Source organism: Eubalaena glacialis, chromosome 1 (genome assembly GCF_028564815.1).
Source record: "Eubalaena glacialis isolate mEubGla1 chromosome 1, mEubGla1.1.hap2.+ XY, whole genome shotgun sequence".
Taxonomy (NCBI): Eukaryota; Metazoa; Chordata; class Mammalia; order Artiodactyla; family Balaenidae; genus Eubalaena; species Eubalaena glacialis.
Window position 1 is genome coordinate 83,843,387 of NC_083716.1, and position 20,370 is coordinate 83,863,756.

At 38.9% G+C, this 20,370-nt stretch overlaps 1 protein-coding gene across 1 annotated transcript in view; it reads right to left on the bottom strand.

Annotated features, from left to right (window-relative positions):
- The window catches only part of RYR2 (ryanodine receptor 2), a 537,153-nt gene that overhangs the window by 142,988 nt on the left and 373,795 nt on the right, over positions 1 to 20,370 (bottom strand). The window contains exons 59-62 of the mRNA XM_061190410.1: positions 12,657 to 12,780; positions 11,984 to 12,099; positions 8,625 to 8,689; positions 6,127 to 6,248 (exon numbers count right to left, since the gene is read on the bottom strand). Of these exons, the coding sequence (XP_061046393.1) occupies positions 6,127 to 6,248; positions 8,625 to 8,689; positions 11,984 to 12,099; positions 12,657 to 12,780 (427 nt within the window). The remainder of the gene's footprint in view (positions 1 to 6,126; positions 6,249 to 8,624; positions 8,690 to 11,983; positions 12,100 to 12,656; positions 12,781 to 20,370) is intronic.

Consider the following 20,370-nt stretch of genomic DNA (forward strand, 5'->3'; position numbering starts at 1 on the left):
TCCCCCTGACCTTGACCACACCCATTACACATATACCAAAGCATCCAGTGAATCTGAACACAATGAACTAGAGAGAGCATTTAAACAACTGATAATCCCTCAGAGAAAAACGTTACAGATGTGATAACTTAAAGGGCTTCTAATGCTAATTCATGAGTTGAACATATATTTCCTCTAGACTAAGTTCCTGGGTCTTCATGTCCTTCCTGGTGGTCACCAATGGGAGATTCCAAATAAGGGGGCCCAGCACTCAACATGATGGCATTGGTACGCACTAATGCTCAGATCACAACCCAGAGCCTGGGCAATACCCGTTCTTGTCCTGTCACGTCTGTCACCAGGCAGTCTGGTGGCTTTCTTGCTGGGCCCTGTTTTTAGGAACATCTTTCACTCAGTTCCATGCTACAATCCCTTCTAAACATCCCTCAGGATTCAGCTCAGACATGTTTACTCCAAGAAGCCTTTTCTAACACCGGGTGTTCCTTCACCACTCCCAACCCAAGCTCAAAGAAGTCCCCTCCCAGCCAGGGGCCATCTGCAAAAATATCTACCAGGACATTTAACCTCCCATATTACAACTGACACTATTTTCACTTCTATCCAACACTCTTCTGAACCCTCAGAGAGCACCAGTGGTCCACAGCCAGAACTTACCAAAGCTCTAACCTTGAAAATCCACTTGTACAGCACCCCCCACACTCAGCTTGATTTTCCCAATCATGATGACAGCTATGTCCTCACTGCCCCATCCTCTCTTGCAAAGCTTTCTCGTCACCAGCAGTGTGCAGATGTACACTCATCAGGACTGGGGAGACAGGCTCTATGCCATGGAATACAATGATGGCAACTGCTCGTGGCAGAATGGGAAAAAGGAGTCAGGATCACCTTTGTGATGTGGACCACTTTTATTACAGTAGGTTTTGGCCATCATCTCTCACTTCAGTAACAATGTGAAATAACGTATTGGTGAACATTAATTATATAGGGCATGGGGTAGCTTTTCCAAGAAAACATTCATCCGCAAGTGCTTAAGTGACTTCGAGGTCTTGGGAAATCTCTTATCAGTGCTAATTTTTTTTCAAACAATGATCTATTCAAGTAGATGTTAGACATAAGATTAAACATTAGCCCCCCAGAGCGGCATTATTTATCTTTAGGCTATAATTGAAATGAACAAAGACAATAAAACAAAAGCAACTTTCTCCAGGTGCCCTCATTCACTGAGCTTTCTGTGTGTTAACAAGGATCTGTCTCCATGTAAAGAGAGTGATTACATCTTAGAATTGTACACATTTTGGATTCTTGGAATCTAGTCTATTTTAAGCAACATCTTTTATCTCTTACTCGCTGACACTCTCTAGTATCCAGAGTGAAACATTCTGCGATGATGTTGAATTTATAATACTAGGATTACGTTTTTAACCTATGAATTTGAATTATGAATTTATAATACTAGAATTATGTTTTAATCTAGACCCGGGGTGTTGCGCGGTGATAGGAAACAGAATTGCTCTGTATCCTGAGCACATTTATGTTGGAGAACCTCTCCGAAAAAAATGACTTCTTATGATATCAGCTGCTTCCTAACGCTAGGTGTCCCTAATTAGTAACAGATGTGCCACCAGAGAGAAATACAGATATATAGAAAGCTAGGTCCTGAGAAAAGACAAATCGTATCTCTCTCCCTTCCTGTGTCATCCTCTTTCAGCGTATAGCTTCTGTGCAGACTCTAAGGTTTGATTATTATAAACTTTGGCCTATAGTTTTTCTAAAGACAATTTCCATAATCCCGTTATCCCCTTTCTCTATATCCCTTCATTATTAACATTCTTAAGAATTCATTCTGCAGTTTCCTCCCTGACTCATTGCCTCGTGAGGTTGCTTTCCACCTCATTGCTCTCCTGAAAACACTCTCTTGTTCTCAATACCCTCTAAGTAGCAAATCTAATAACCTCCTTTTCAGTCTCCAACCTGGAGAGCTCTCCACAGTACTTGGCATCATTAACTACTTAAATCTGTGAAACTCTGGTTTCTGTTTTACAGTATTACTTCCCACTTCCTCTCTAATTAATTGTTCTCTCTATTCTTCAAAGATCCACTTCTGAAAACCCTGGAAATGTAATAATTCTCCAAGTTTTGGTTCAGACCTTTCAGCTTCTCTCCGATTCTCCCTTAGTTTCATCTGCTTTCAGAGCTTCGAGCAGGAGATGGGTATAGATAATCCCCAAATATGTCATTTCTTGCCCTGATCTCTCCAACACCGAACACCTACTTCCCACTTTCTGCTGGATATCTCCAGCTGAATGACCTGTTAGTACTTTATCCTTCCATACGTACCTCTTTAACCAAATGTAAATTCTTCTCAAAACTAGTTCTTCTGAAGTTTCTTGTTTTCGCTAGTGAGACCACTATTGTTCCAACCACTCAGCAGTGAAACTTCAGTCCCAGGTTGGCCTCCTCCTTTCTACTTGAGATAGGACTCATTACCAAGGCATGTTTATTTTCCCTCTTCCGTGTTTCTCAGATGCAGCCCCTCTCTGCATTTACATCTCCTGTGCACTCCCAGCACTTTATATATGGCTCATTTACACTCATCACAACGTAGTTCATGGTTAGCTCTATACGTATGTGTCTCCTCAGCTATACTTCTAAGTCCATTAAACTTGGGAACTGTGCTGTTGTATCTGTGTGTTTATCCTCAGACCTAGGACAGCACCTTGTACCCGCGGGGCATTCAGAATACTTGCTGAACAAACCCACGGGTAGCAAACCCACCTACTGGAAGTAGCACTTCTGTTACAACAGCTTGCATCCCTGCCATAGCTCCTAACGCCTGCCATGGCTTCCCAGCCGTGCTACTCTTATCAATCCCTTATGCTCCCAGACTGTCCTCATTCTTCTATTTAAAAAGCGTCAATGGCTTCTTAGTGCTAATGAATTAAGTAAAAAGAAAAAAGATATTTTGACAGTTACTCTCAATTACAGTGTTCCATCATGAATCTACATAACCTATACTTCTCCTAAATGACCAGCTTCTATGCTGTACATTGTTATCTAAAAAATATACCTTTTTCTTAATCTCGGACCTACATATTTTTTAAGATCAACTTTGAATGTCATGACTTCCATAAATCTCCAGCCCATCCACACCCATCTAAGGGGTTCTAACTTTACTTTGAATCCTATAGCACCACTCAGCTTTCTGTTATTGGAAAAATATTTATTCCCATATACTTAGCCACTGCCATGTATACTCCTGGAGTGCAGATACCCCATCTAACTCATCTCTGTGGACAAGAGAATACTGACTTCGGACAGGAAATTCTCGATACCTAATTTCTAGTACCAGGAGGTATCTAAACAACTAATGGGAACAACCTAGTTTTAATTGTGGAGAAATTAATTTAGACCCACATGACTACCGCTACACCCAACTGTTAAATACAAATTAAAACGATCATGGCAATGCTCATCATGTGTATGCAGGTATGCTTGTTTATTCACAGTAGCAGAGCCAGTTTTTTTTTTAAACCTGTTTTGTTGTATTTTTTACGTATTTTACTCATTGAAGTAATATTTAACTGAAGTAGTAAGAAATCAGAGATTTACAAATTTCAGTGATTCCATTTCAACATGCCAAACAAATTATTTAATTTGTTTTCGTTAATGTGATAGTGATGTTGGTTGTTTTAAAACATATCTTTATGATTATTAAAGTAAGATTTTTTTCATTTTAAAAACTTGGAAAACACATAAAAATAGTAATATAAAATCTACAATGCACTACCTAAAGAAAACAACCATTAACATTAAATTTATCCCTTACCAGTACTTTTCTATACATAAAAATTTAGGTTCTTTTAAAAAATCCAAATCAATACTATTTGAACAAATGTTTTATTTTTTAAATGATAGTTTTCCTAAGTTATCATGTATTTGTATCCATCATCATTTTAATGACTGGACAACATGTACCATAATTTATTTATCATCACCTTCATTTTTCAACTCTGATTTTTTTCTCTCTGAGGATACATTCTACCTATGTTTGGCATTAAAGTACTGTGAAGAAATCAGTTACTTCTGTTGTTCATGTCTCTCATTCCTGTGCGTTGGAATTTTAATGGCATACATTAAATTTTAATGGCATACATTCCCTTTTTCGGAAGTGCTAGTGGGAGAAGTAAAACTCACCAACCCTCTTTCCAAGAAGTGAAGAAAAAAATTGAAGATGAAATCATTAAAAACTGGGGCAGTGTTATTAAAGGCCCCAAAACTACATCAACGGAGGCTAGCATAGACTCGTGATGTTCTTCTGATTTCTTCTATGAGGGATATAGTTGGTAAAGGAGAATTAGTTACTTCTGTAGTTAGTGAACAGTTCTTAGAGTAAAACTGAAAAATGAATGGCGAAAACAAGACACAATAAAAGGGGAAGGGAAAGAGCAGAACTTGCATAATTTTTTTCCTTTTTTTCCCTATATTCTCCAACTGTATTTTGATTTATGTTAATGAGTGTGATTAAATTAACAACACCCTCTAGGAACAAAGTTTCTGTTACAAAAGGTTAACCGGCCAGGAAAGACTAGGAGACTTTGCAGTAGCCTTGGTTCCATAGTGTTTAACGATAACTTGGTGTCCTGGCGTTTTCCAGCTACTGTGAGCACTCACCATCCACAGGGGAACACGGGGCCAGTGGTGTAGATGAGCGCACGTGTGAAATGAGGAGAGATGGGTCTCTCTCTCTCCTAGGGAAGGCGCAAAGAAGGCCATGCCATAGTGGGGAAGGGGAGGGGATTATTTACATCTTGGAAAGTAGCTCTTCCTTCCCTTTCCTTCTGGTAACACAGTTGGTGGAAACAAAGTAAGTCACTGGAATGGATTCTCCGTTATTTTAACTATCAACCATTTTATCAACTTCACAGGAAGCTTATTATTTGAAGAAGTTTGGAAACATTTTTAATGCTGCTGCAATCCTACATCACATGATTGGCTACCTATCAGTTGGTAGACAACCAACTAGACAATAAATTTGAGTAAACAGATGAGCTTAGGATCCCACCCCCAGTGCTATGCACCGCAGGAATCTTACTTCCTCTTTACCCTCTGGGGACAGTCTATATTCAATGTCATCTCACCCTGTCCAACAGGCTGATACTGCACTGCCATTCAACATATCATTAAAGTCAAGTCTATGCTATGAATCCAAAACTGCTCTAAAAAAAGTCTTAAGAAAAAAAAAAAAGAGGTTTGTTTCCCAGGCAAGCCGCTGATGACAGATCCATAGGTACTGTGAAATAATAAATGCATACTCTTCTAAGATGTTAAACTTGTGATAATACTGCTAAACAGCAATAGATAACTAAAAAAAGTCAAGACCAAGGAAAGCCTGTATCTTACTTTATACAGGGTACTCATGTTTACAGAAATTTTTTTCAAATACAATCTAAAAGCTTGGTTTGGACTCCTGTGCAATGTAATACAGAAGAAGACTTTCTCAGTAATTGATTCTCATGTATACTAAGTTCTGGCAGAATTTTGAGGACTCAAACTTGAAATCCCCAGCAGAATCACAAATAAATCTCCAAAGAATACTTGGGTTTAAAGAGAAATAAGAAAGCACTGCTAGGATGCTGGCTTGACTGGTGTGAGCAGAGAACTTTAAAAAGTATATATGTTTACTTCATTTTATCCCAAGATTGCTCATAATTTTTTTAAAATTTAAAGTTATAATTTCTGAAAATGAGATTCTGCTGAAAAATACAGGCTAGCAAAAACATTAGATTTGAATAAATTTTAGGGAATCCAATGTTAAAAAGTATCATTTAACAAAAAATACTAATACACTGATGCATCTCCAGCCTCTACTTGTGGACTCTGTATTGGGTATTTTGTTCCTTCTACTCAGCATTACATTTAGCAGTAAAATATAAGAAAACTCAACACCTAGAACACATGTATTAACTTGCCAAAACCATCCTTCTCATAGTGTTTGATTCCAAGGGGCCAGGGGCCCGGGAACATGGGTGGGAACTCTTTGCATGATCCTACTTCAAGAACCTGAGATGCTCTTTCTCAAAAGGAAATACACTTAAACAATAGTCTTTATTTTTTATAGCTGTTTACCTAGTCACCATTTCTTTCTCTTTGTTTGATGCATGTCCTCCAGAACAGAGAGGTCTGCTTGCTGCAGATAAGAAGTATAAACGATGGTTTTTGAAATACTGATCAATTAAAGGAAGAACAACCTGAAAGAAAGGAAAAGAAAACAGATCTACACAGTGGACTCTTCTGGGGGATGAATGAGTGCTGAGTTTTTAGAGCAGCCAGAGTTCTGTCCACATGCAATAAGTCCCCAATATCCACAGCCATGCCAGTCAGCACCATTTCAAAGTATGCCTCTCGTAAGTTTCACTCTACTGTCTCCAGTCCCTGTGTGTGTGTGTGTGTGTGTGCACATGTGTGTAATTATAAAAAAACACATCAAATTTTCAGTGGTTTGAAATTAGTCTTAATATTTTCTCAAAATGAAACAGTCTTAATATTTTCACATCATGCGGTTCCGTGCCTGACAGGTTCAAAAACAATCAGTGATGACCTTCTACTGAGTCTCTACGATGTCTGAGGATTGTAACTGATATGCTATCATTTCATGTATCCCAGTAACCACTCTGTATGGTAGGTGCCATCATCCCTGATTTCTAGGTATTAAATTGAGATGTAGAAAGTGAATGATTTACTCAAAGTCACATTGCCACTTACCTACCTGCACAAAGCTCTTACCTGGCCTCTGTCAAAGCCCACCTCCCAATTCTGCCCTCCAATCCTGATGGCTGTTGGCCAATTCCTCCCCCTCCCCCATCCACAGGCTTTGTACCTGCCATTCCCTCTGTCTGAAATGCTCTCCCCACACCCTGTAACCTACTCATTTCACTCCTCCTGCAGGCCTCAGTGCAGTGGCACTTCATCAGATAAGCCTTCGCAGGCCTGTCAACTAGATAAACTCCCTGTATCCTCTGGTCTTTGAACATCATTTGCGACTTTATATTTTATGTGTATGATTTTTGGGTTAGTCTCTCTCCCTAAGAGTCTATAGGGCACACAAGAGAAAGAAACATTTCTGGGTTTGTTTCCCATTAAAGCCCTCTCCTGGCCTCTATGACTACTGCTTGTTCTGTTTCATTTACCACTGACGCACCAGCGCTTAGAACCTTGTTGCAAGCCTGTAGCAAGCACTAGATAAATATTTGTTGAATAAATAAATGAAAAAAGTAATAATAACTGGCATTACCAGTATTTAGACTCAAGCCTATCTAAATACATTTTTTCCCCTACAAGGCAGGTATATTTTTTAATAATAGGAATACAAAGGCTTTTAGTGATCTTCCTAGGAAGTGGTGACACTGCCTGAACTTAGTGATTGACATATAATAGGTACTCAATAAATATGTGAATGAATGAATCACAGACTTAGTAGAAATTAAGCCACATTAGGCATGCATCTGCAAACAAAATCACTAGGGGCGCTGAGTGCACAGGCAATGAAATACAAGAATGTATTTTAAACGTGTGATTAGAGGCCATGAATACAGCACTTCTGATCACTGGTTCTCAAGGGTGATTACATCCTAGCAGAACAGATAACCAGCAATGTGCAGCCCAAGACAGACTTCACAGGACTGATACAGATTTTGGGTGCAATACTGAGTGGAAAGAAAAGACAAGAGAAATCTCCCTGACGGTAAAGGGTACAATTCTGAAAACATATAATAGAAACCAAATATTAATCAATCAAAATAACATGTCATTTTGTAAATGACCTATAACCACCAAATGCAAGTCCTTTGAGAGGAAATGGACGGAAATCATTAGGTCTTCAGGTTAACGAAAACATATTGTAAATAGGAAAGCTTCCCAAGGGCATTCTGTCTTTGCGATAGTGAATCTCCAGGACATAATTCAATGCATGGCACAGACCAGGCTCAGAGTAAACACTGAGTACATGAATGGACCCAATGTGGACATTCTGTAACTCTTCATCTCCTTCTCGTACTGGCTGGAATGTGCACACAGCAAATTCTTGATGAATTCGTATTAAACGGAATAAATAAAGATCATGGGATATACTCTAAATATGAACAACTGATCCTCTCTGAGCCTGTTTTCCTCTTCTGAGTAGGATTCAGGTCCCACAATAAAGATTCTATAGTATAGGCTCTTATAACGCACCCACGGATAAATTAACTCATGCTTTTCCTCTTTAACAAAGAAATATTCATCTAAAAATTTTAAATCAGAACAATATTCAAATGTTAGGAAACAGATGTTTCTCCTTTATGTCATATGATAAAGCCAAAAAAGAGAACTTTGAGTCAGACTTCACAGAGAACAAAGTCATTTGAGAAATACGGTACGGAGAGCAGAGCAAGTTAAAGCATGACCAAAGGTGCTGGGAGCACATTTATCCCACATGATTCATGCAGTTATTTTCATGCCACAGAATATCTACTTAGAGTAGAATTCACATTTGTAGACAAGTGCATTCCACAAAGAGGCAACGATCTAAAGAGTATATTTGCTAAACAAACATATTGAAGGAAAAACAGGACGATTGTATACTGTACTTTAGCAAAGAACTTGATTTCTTGTTCATAAGGGAAATGTTCTCCTTTGCTTCTGCTGCCACCATCTGTAGACATGAAGAGTTTTTAGGTACACGTTGCACTTCAAACATGACAAGATAGTCACCCCAAATGCTAAGTTTAGAACACATTGCTAAATGTGTTACCCCACTAAGCTGAATACACAAATATAAAGGCTAACTTCAGCCGTGTAATTTAAAAAAAGATTAAAAACATACCCAAATCAAAATAAAAAAGCTCTTGAGACAGCCCATACATGTGGTTACGAGCACAAACATACTGGTGTAGCTTTGAGATCTGATTGACATGTAGGGAGGAAACTGGAATAAAGTAAAAATCCCACATTTTTAGCAGTAAAATCCCACATTCTCTTTCAGTAAGAAAGAAGCTCCCTGGGGTGAGAAAAGTGAGTGGAAAATAAGTAAACATAATTTGTTAGATTTTAACACAGACCTCTAAATAAAGATAGTGACTTTTTGGTGTGACTGCAAATTACAGCCATTAATATACCAATGGAAAAATTTCAGGAAGCCAGTGCCCGTGATGAAGGGGAGGACCACAGCTGTAATACTAGGTTGGAAAATTAACATTCTGCTAAAGAATAAAAAAGTTCACCGGTGTCAAAAGATAATTTCCATAAGCAAAGCAAAAAGCCCCGAATTTTCCCCATGGTGTAGAAAATGAGTTCAAGGTTAAGAACTGATTGACCGAATGCGTTCAGCTTAGAAGGTGGCCTTTCCTACCTCCCTCATGCATACCAAGGAGGTTTCATGCATATAGAAGAGGTAGTAATAAACTATAATAACCACGATGCTATGCAGAACAGATTGGAAAGCTAAGAATTTCAGAACTGGATATAAGGTTTCAGTAAAATCTGTAAGCAGAGCTTCCATATTTTATAAGAATCAAACTGACTTTTGCTTGAAAAAGTTCTTTTGCACACAGAAATATAAACAATTTGAAATACGCTTTATTAAATCTTAAGCATAAATTCAGGATAATTTTTAGAGAACTTAGGTAATACTTTGTAAAATCAGACAGTGCTCTTCCCATGAATAAGTAAAAGAAAATAATGGCTTTTCAATGCTTGCGAATTTCAATTTCTTTTAAATCACTTTTGCACTAAATCTCTCTCAAGCATATTATGCAGAATGGCTGGATCCACCTAAGGGACCTGCTCATATAAACGTTATTAAGACAGAAATTTGTACCTACCTAAATCTGCTAATATTGCAAAGAACTAAACAGGAAATATCTTTCCTTTCGTTATATATTTTAACAAAAATGCCTCTGTAGAAAATGTGAAAAGATTTGGAGAGAATATGATCTGTGATGTAATACAAAAATTCAAAAAAGGCATAGGCATATTCTTACCATCACCATGAGTCTATGTTTAAGAAAGAATATATTAAAGATGTGTTGCAAAGGCAATAAAGTGAAAGATAAAAGAACAAGGTATTACAGAAATTTTGGTTTTTAGTAATAATGAAAAATGAAAATGAAAACAAGTAATTGTGTAGACAGTCTCAACTCTGCTTCTCCTCTTGACAGAGTTCTTGTACATAATTTGCCTTGCCAAAGCCACCTGAAAAAGGAACAGGTAACAGCAGCAATTGTAAAAAAAAAAAAAAAGAAACTAATTTTGTTGGGCTCTATATTAATCTAACCTTATTTCTCCCCAGAATTCTGTTCATAAGACCTTCTCTATCCTATAGAGAGAAAGAAATATGTGAAGTGGGTGAATCTGCCCTGTAGTTAGCTTCTCACCACTCCTTATACACAAACGCTGTCCTAGGAGGTTTATTCAGAAACTTGAATATAATGTGAGTAAAGCAAAGCCTAAACACATTTTACCCTTCAAAGTTCTGTTTATGCTACCCATACATAAGCAAAAACTTTTCTTATTCCCTTTCCAAATGATCACTCTTTATTCCCTCTTCTCCTCTCTCTTGTCAAAAAAGAAGGCTGGATGCCAGAGCTGCTACTCATACAGATACTTTTAAATGTGGATTAGAAATGTCAACACTTAACTTTGTGCATAAAAGCTTCAAAAGTTCACCATGGCCTCATGCTTGTTCTTTGGTCAAATTTCATTCAGACTAATTTGGCTACTAGTCAAGATGACTATCATATTTTAAAAAAATATTGTTGGATGAGTTACAAAGAGACTGCATATTATAGATTAGTTTGTATAATTGGCCTTCATGAAAAAGATGGTTAAGAGAGCAAAAATATAGCATTTGTACTGTAGCTAAAGAGGCAGGTGGAAAAAGAGGGAGGTTCTTTAAGAGAACGATGCTCAAGTAGAAAATCTCGAATCACATTTGGGATCCAGGGGCCAGGAACAAGAAAATACCAGAGCTCGAATTTCTATAAACTTTAATCTGATGCTGTGCTGAAAACTAATATAAATCCTAAGAAAACAGCAGCAAAAAGAGCCCTTGGTTAGGAGGGGTTTGTTGCTGATGTATCATTAAGGGATCTAGGACTATGGGCCCCAAGGAAAGGGGCTGAAAACAGAAAGAATGAGGGTTAAAAAACCAAAACAAAAACAGAAAGAGAACCTTAAAACTGGAAAAGAAAATAAGAAGATCACCACCAGCAGAGCACACTGCCTTTCAAAAAGGACCAAACTACTTCTTCATATCCTAATACCAACCAGTGGCTGGAAGGGGATCTGACACGAAGGTGAGTAATTGACAACTTGAATTTTAATTCAACAATGCTGAGGACAAACACAAAATAAGAGAAGTGAGAGGAGGCTGTCTTGATGATCTGTTCTGAATCTTAGATTTAAAATAAGGAGTTCTTTTTGTACTTAAATGGCACTGAGCCAGATGGGGAAGAGGTCTTTCCTTTTACTCTAAGAGAATAATCAAGTATTCTGTATTGCAGATACTCTAATATAAATGTGTAACCCTGCAAAGGCTAAACTCAAGGCCTTTACATTGTCTAGAAATTTGGAGAATCCATAGGGTTTTAGTTTAGTTTTTTTTAAGAGCAGAGAAATTAATTTCATAAGGAAAGATTTAAGTGTACCTTAAAATCTGATGTCCATCCAAGGTATCTTTCAAAATGAAAAATCAGTGCCGATAAACATTTTAAGGAGAAAAGTATTACATGTTAGATTTTTTTAAGTTCTCAAAATTTACCCATCCTTAAAAATGAGTTTGCCTATTGACTTTTAGACTCAAATTAGTATTAGGATGGATAGAAAGTGTTTATACCATCCGGGAGCAGACCACAAGCAGCCCAGTAGTCTATGCTGTTCTATCTCCTGATGTTGTAAGTGTTAAGAATAACAAAAACTGGGCTGTTAGTAATAGGACTATGGTACCTACCAAACTCCAGGATATACTGGTGGGCTTCGTCCACATAGCGAATGAGTTGCTGAAGGAAACTGTAGGCAAATCGTTTCTCAATAGAAGGTGTGTCCAATTCCAGGTCCTTGAATCCTCTAGAACAGCAAAAAGGAAAAATGGAAACCAACATCTACAAAGACTGTTAGAAGGTAAGGTAAAAATGAAATATATTTTGTTAAATACTTATATATAGAGAAGTATATTTAACATTTTACATATAGCAATATATAGATGTATATATATACACACACACAGATATAGATAAATTTGCAAGGTTAGCTAATATTCTTGTAGCTAAAAACAAAAAAGATTTAATTTATAAAAAATACTTTGCACCTGATATAAAACTGCACTAAATAACTATTACTATGTAATAAAATGTTGCGTTTAGAAAAATAGAGTGTCATTTTTGCCTAGGGATTTTGCCTAAATGATGGATGGGGACTTAACATAAGAAGTGTAAGGAACTCAATTATGTGGCACAACAGCTAAGGGCATTAATGTTTCTGACATGTATATTTTGAACATACTAAACAGTAGCTCTAAGATTTAAAGAGATCACTGAGTTCATTTTCAGCCTTAAATCTGATAGGGATATTTAAATATTCACTCTTACAACGAGAATGTGTAACTGGAGTAGGTGTGCTTTTACCTGGATACAGCATAGCCATTAATCTGCAGGAACTTGAGGATGTCCTGTGCTTTTTCCCTATCCTTGGCTTTCTCTTTGGCCGTCAGTGTATCATAGGGTACCAGCAGGGGATGGTTTCCACCTCCTAAGAGGATGTCAAGACAAGAACACAGCATAATAATCAGAAAATAATGTGAAATGAGATATGGCTGCATGTATAATAGGACTGCACTACAGAACTTCTGGTGTCCTCCACTTATACACAGGATATATAGGACTCATATAAGACTCTTCCCTCTCTAGTGCCTTTAATGCTCCAATTAATTTAGGAAACCTGTTCAAAAACGACTGTGCATATGCCTTCTAAGAGGCAATTAAAACATGAACATACAGGCATTTGTAATTTCAAATGCCAATGACATCTGCAATCACACAAGAAAGGAAAAGAAGCTGTGTTCTCCTCTCCACTGGAACTCCAAATGCAGAGTGTATTTATGCACCAAAACATGCACAGCTGGATCCAGTAAAATTATAAGGCATGTTTCAAGCAATATGCTTCATTTGCCACCGCACAGAGAGAAGAGAAAAAAATGTCTTAAATATGGAATTTTTACTATGCCTCCCAGATCAGAGCGTACTTTATGGTCACATCTTTCTAAATATACAAAACCCATACTTAGACTGCAGGTACAAGTTGATTGCTCTTAAATATCTAATAAAAGTAACATACGTACTTGATTAAGAATTTTGGCAAGAACCTAGGTTTCTAGTATACCTCTTCTGGTAAGAAATACTAAAAGCATTCTTTTAGATTTGAAAATTCTGGGAAGCATATGAACTTTAAAAAACTGATAAGGGCTTCCCTGGTGGCGCAGTGGTTGAGAATCTGCCTGCCAATGCAGGGGACACGGGTTCGAGCCCTGGTCTGGGAAGATCCCACATGCCGCGGAGCAACTAGGCCCGTGAGCCACAGCTACTGAGCCTGCGCGTCTGGAGCCTGTGCTCCGCAACAAGAGAGGCCGCGATAGTGAGAGGCCCGTGCACCGTGATGAAGAGTGGCCCCCACTTGCCACAACTAGAGAAAGCCCTCGCAAAAAAAAAAAAAAAAACTGATAAAAAGAAAACAATTTATAAAATTATAAATTTTATAAAAATTTTTGTAAAAATTATAAAAATTTCAAAAAATGCACTGGTAATTCCAGATATTAAGATCTGATACAGGGAATGCTATTAAAGCAGCAGCAAAATGAATAGCATAGTATGTCCCAAATTTAAAGTTTACAAAACACATATAGGAATATATTTTATGCGGGATGCTGAAATTCCTTGAAATATAACCGCTAAGGGAACACCAGAAAAAAATAACTATTTTGTTTGAATTATGATGACAACATAGAGACTATTAAATCCCTGTCCAATGGGGTTAAGCCAGGAGCTCCCCAAACAATCATAAATGTTGAATCAGTCCCGCACAAGAAATAAGCAGACAAAAAGACAAAGGAGAAAATGCCATGCTTTCCTAGAGCTTGCTTTGACTGAGCGCGCCATCTACAGAAATGCAATCACGCCCTGAACCTTCTGACCATTAGGTGACACTATACACCACAAATGCAAAGGGAGAGTCAGGAACTACCACGTTAACACGAAGCATATTAAGAAGCCATCAGTAATTTTACGGTATGATACAATTATTAATGTAATATAATACACTTGTCAGTAGAATACAATTCTCATGTGATACTAAGAAACATTTTGTGGCCAGCAAGAAGGATACAGAATCAACTACTAAGCCCACTGAGAATAAATTTGACTTCTATCATAATCACAGATAGAATTTATCAGCATATTTTATGAAAAAATTTATAAAGCAAACATTTAATTTAATCATGCTGCTATCATAACCTATTTAGAAATTCCACTATTGCATGTAGTTCTTTATTCCTAGAGAAATTGGCAACTTAATTTGTAATCCACAATGATCTGGGGGGGGGGAGGTCAGACACTAATAGGTTACTTTGGGAAGGGTGAGGGGCAAGGGCGGTGGGGAAGAGGAAAAGAGGGAAAGAGAGAAAGAGAGAGAGAGAATGAATAAAGCCTAAACTTTAAAAATCCTCAGAACACAAAGTACGCTCTGACTCTAAAACCCTTCAGAACTAGATAGGGTGGGTTCTTTGAAGTCAGCCAACAGACTGGAAATTATGTCCTTTGCTGTGCCACTTAGCTAATGGCAGTGTGACTACCTTGATCTTGCCTATTTATAACATGAGTATAGCTATTATGTGGAAGGGAGGTAAAGAAACTAGCTAAACCTGAGAGGTGAATAAATACGCAGGAATTCCTAGGACTCTGCCTCAAACATACTGCCTGCCTTGTGTACTCATTCATGCTAAAGGGTCAAAATTGTTTGATACCAGCACTGTCCTTGGCTTAGTGGCAGATCATTGCAGCCCAAAATATGTGGTAGTGGGGAAAGAAGAAATGCTAGTTCTTTACATTTTTCACTAATTGGGGAACATGGATAATATTTCTTGGACTCTCACTCCTTTTATCTATTCATGACATACTCCTTAAACTGCCTGATTTCCCCCAAACTCTGCTAGCTTCTTAAAGCAGATTGGGAGGGCACTGAGGAACAGACAACCTGGGTGAGCAAAAGAGGAAATTCTCTCCCGGTTTTTCTAAAGCAGATTCATCTTCTGCACATAGATGCACGGATGATAAAAGAGTCCTGGATGGGCTGAAACAAAAGTGGGCAGGTTTGGCACTGACTCTCTTAGTTGTCCAGGTGTCTAAATGACTAAATGGCTATTTCAAGTCATTTCCTTATTCCTGACTTCCTGGCTTCTCTCTTCTCTCCTGCTGTTTCTGTCTCTTTCCTATTGTTTTTCAATGTCTCTCTCTCTCAAACACACACACACACACACACACACACCCCCCCGCCCATAGGTACCAAGACATGCAGTAGGTGACAGGCCTCTCCCACACTCCCACCCAGATCTTCTTGGAAGCAGAAGCAGAGCTGTCAGGACACAAGTTGGCTGTCAAAGTTTCCAGGAGAGGGAACACGTTGGAGAAAAGACACCTGTAGTTTCTGTCCTAAAACTGTCCACAGTCTCAAGCCTCTCTGGTTCCAAGAATCATTTCTCCTTCCTTTAGCCCCAATAACTTAAAAGCCAAGATCCAGTGCTATATATTTCAATACCTTTCCTATTGGCCTGTTGTTTTAGTGCCAAAAAACTCACTTCCTCCTTTGAAAGGGTAGCCTTCATGGGGTAAGAATACTAATTTCACCACCTCCCCTTTTAGCCTTGCTGCAACTATGCTTGTCTCTACCCTACGCAGTATGAATTTGGACCAATACAAGCTGGATGCAGAGGTACAGATGGCTCATTTATGAGTGATGTGCTTCAAAGAAAACACTGACGGTAGGACACCTACTGGCTGGCCCAGAAATTAAAGGATGATGATTTTCTAGCATACTTATTAGAAGTGAGTACTAAGATAGCTGCTTATTACTTTTAGTTGTAACCAAACCATAGTGATTGAAACATACTTAGAAAACAAAACTGAATTTTTTTCATGTAATCTGCTCATGGAACAAATAGTAATTTTGTTATCTAGTTATGTGGACAATGCTCCTTCAAGAACCTCACTAAGTGAAAATTCTATGACTCTGAAACTCAGTTATCCATCCACCCGTCAGCCAATCAAACAACTGATCATTCATTTTACAAACACGTATGGAATGTTTCTACAAAAACAGGTCTAGCCCTGAGCCAAATTCTTGAATAGGCAATTTTGGTATATGGAATCCTTTTTGTTCGTTTCTATGCCCAATTCTAATTTGTTTTACTCGGTTTCCTACTGCTTGGTGCCTGGTACCACCCTCCAATATCACAGCTATTCCTTTCATTATGAAATATCTTCACCTCCCAAAATGATCTCCTTCTCTATTCTTACCTGTATCAATAAATAAGAAATAGAGAGTTTCCTGGTGCCCAGAGCTGTACAATAAGGATGACAAAAGTAATCAAAATTGTGGCCCTGAACCTGAACTATATTCTCATTGGGGGAAAGAGACCCACATAGGAAGTAATTAAAGAAAACACACACACACACACACACACATTATAAACAATATGTGTATAATCTAAAGCTAATGCTGCTGATTTATTCAGCTAATGCTGAATAAATGACAATGAAAGAGATCATCAGATGCATTAAACTGAAGAAAATATGCAAATATCATATATTTATATTAAGAAATATAATTTTCTCAATAAACTAAGAAAAGATTTGAGAAATGACTAAGAGAATATTAGGTTGTTTTAGTATTTAACAAAAACAGCAGAAAAGAGCAAGCAAAAGAATGTAAGAGGGGCGGAGCCAAGATGGCATACTAGGAGGACACGGAATTCGAGTCTCCGCACAACTAGGGCACCTATCAGGCCCTGGTGGGGGACCACGGACACCTGAGGGGACAGACGGAACCCCCAGCGACCGGTAGGACGTGGGCTTCAGGGGGAGTGAAAGGGGAGGAGAAGTGGTGGCGGGACGGGACTGGCGCTCCTGAGGGGCGGCTGGGGGAGTGGAAGGGATCCCAGGCCCGAAGGGGGAAATTGGGGAACCACTGGGAGGGCAGAGGATCAAAAGGGAGCGTGGCCAGGTTTCCCCTGCCCACTTGGACCCCCAGGAACCTGCTGAGATCCCAGGCCTGATCCTCTGCCCACCCAGGCCCCCTCCAGCCGCGCAGGTCCTAAGGGAGTGGGGAGGGGGGGAAGGGGAGCAAAAGTAAAGGCTGGACCTCCCGGACCAGCACCCCTGAAGGGTGGCTGGGGGAGGGAAGGAGTTCCTACACCCAGCGGGACCCACCCACACTTAGGGGTCCAGTGGCGACGGGGGAGACCCTGGGGGAGATGGTGGGGGAGGGGCACGAAGGAACGGAGGGGAATGGGGCCAGAGCTTTCCCTGTCCACTCAGGCACCAGGGAACGTGTTGGGCTCCTGGTCCTAATCCTCTGCCCTTGGAGCCTCCCTCCTGCCGTGCAGAACCCAAGCCCCGCCCCTACACCCCTACCCAGGGCCCCACCTCTACACTCGGAGACCCCCTCTGAGACCCCCTCCAACGTGCTGGGCCTAAACTCCACCCACACACTCTCAGGCAGGGCCCTGCCTCCAAACTCCCGAACTCCACACTCCAGAGGCCCTCCTTTCCACGTGCTGCCTCTCCCCTTGCGCAGGTCCTAAGCAGAGGCCCCGGCCCACCCAAAACCCCGCCCCTGCCTAAGTTCCACCTACTGCCTAAGCCCCATCCCTACAGCCAAGGCTTTTTTGTTTTTTTCCTCTTTCAGATTGGGGTTCTGCTTTACCTGGTTGATTCACTGTTGTTGATTCTTTTATATTTTTATTTTTCCTAATAAGTCTTTTATTTTTCTAATTTTATCTTATTCTTTATGCTTTGTAAGTGATCTCTCCTTTTGGTGTGTTGCCACCTCCCCACCTGTTTTTTTTCTGTTGTGGTTTTATTTTACCTTGCTGCAGTTGTTTCGATTATAGTTTTATTTTTCCTAATAAAGTTTTTATCTTCCTAATTTTATTGTGTTTTTTATTCTTTGATATTGTACTGATCCTTTTTTTCTTTCTTTCTTCCTTTTCTGTTTTTTTTTTTTTACCGCACCACAAAGCTTGCGGGATCTTGGTTCCCAGGCCAGAGGTCGGGCCCAAGCTCCTGTGGTGGGAGCTCCGAGTCCAAAGCACTGGACTAACAGAGAACCTCAGACCCCAGGGAATATCAATCAGAGTGAGGCCTCCTGGAGGTCCTCATCTCAGTACCAAGACCCAGCTCTATCTAACTGCCTGCAAACTCCAGTGCTGGATGTCTCAGGCCAAACAACCAATAAGACAGGAATACAGCACCACCCATCAAAATAAAAAAAAAAAGGAAACGAAAAGAAAAATATGTTACAGACGAAGGAGCAAGGTAAAAACCTACAAGACCAAATAAATGAAGACAAAATAGGCAACCTACCTGAAAAAGAATTCAGAGTAATGATAGTAAAGATGATCCAAAAACTCGGAAATAGAATGGAGAAAATACAAGAAACATTTAACAAGGATCTAGAAGAACTAAAGAGCAAACAAATGGTGATGAACAACACAATTACTGAAATTAAAAATACTCTGGAAGGAATCAATAACAGAATAGCCAAGGCAGAAGAACGGATAAGTGAGCTGGAAGATAAAATGGTGGAAATAACTGCCAGGGAGCAGAATAAACAAAAAGAATGAAAAGAATTGAGGACAGTCTCAGAGACTTCTGGGACAACATTAAACACACCAACATATGATTTATAGGGGTCCCAGAAGAAGAAGAGAAAAAGAATGGTCTGAGAAAATATTTGAAGAGATTATAGTCGAAAACTTCCCTAACATGGGAAAGGAAATAGTCAATCAAGTCCAGGAAGCACAGAGAGTTCCATACAGGATAAATCCAAAGAGAAACATGCCTAGACACATATTAATCAAACTATCAAAAATTAAATACAAAGAAAAAATATTAAAAGCAGCAAGGGAAAAGCAACAAATAACATACAAGGGAATCCCCATAAGGTTAACGGCTGATCTATCAGCAGAAACTCTGCAAGCCAAAAGGGAGTGGCAGGACATATTTAAAATGAGGAAAGGGAAAAACCTACAACCAAGATTACTCTATCCACCAGGGATCTCATTCAGACTCAACAGAGAAATTAAAACCTTTACAGATAAGCAAAAGTTAAGAGAATTCAGCACCACCAAACCAGCTTTACAACAAATGCTAAAGGAACTTCTCTAGGCAGGAAACACAAGAGAAGGAAAAGACCTACAATAACAAGCCCAAAACAATTAAGAAAATGGTAATAGGAACATACATATCAATAATTATCTTAAATGTAAATGGATAAATGCTCCAACCAAAAGACAAAGACTGGCTGAATGGATATAAAAACAAGACCTGTACATATGCTGTCTAAAAGAGACCCATTTCAGACCTAGGGACACATACAGACTGAAAGTGAGGGAGTGGAAAAAGATATTCCATGCAAATGGAAATCAAAAGAAAGCTGGAGTAGCAATTCTCATATCAGACAAAATAGACTTTAAAATAAAGACTATTACAAGAGACAAAGAAGGACACTACATAATGATCAAGGGATCAATCCAAGGAAAAGATATAACAATTGTAAATATTTAGGCACCCAACATAGGAGCACTTCAATACATAAGGCAAATGCTAACAGTCATAAAAGGGGAAATCGACAGTAACACAATCATAGTAGGGGACTTTAACACCCCACTTTCACCAATGGACAGATCATCCAAAATGAAAATAAATAAGGAAACACAAGCTTTAAATGACACATTAAACAAGATGGACTTAACTGATATTTATAGGACATTCCATTCAAAAACAACAGAATACACTTTCTTCTCAAGGGCTCATGGAACATTCTATGGGATAGATCACATCTTGGGTCGCAAATCAAGCCCTGGTAAATTTAAGAAAATCGAAATCGTATCAAGTATCTTTTCTGACCACAACGCTATGACACTAGATATCAATTACAGGAAAAGATCTGTAAAAATACAAACACATGGAGGCTAAACAATTTACTACTAAATAACCAAGAGATCACTGAAGAAATCAAAGAGGAAATCAAAAAATACCTAGAAAGAAATGACAATGAAAACAAGATGAC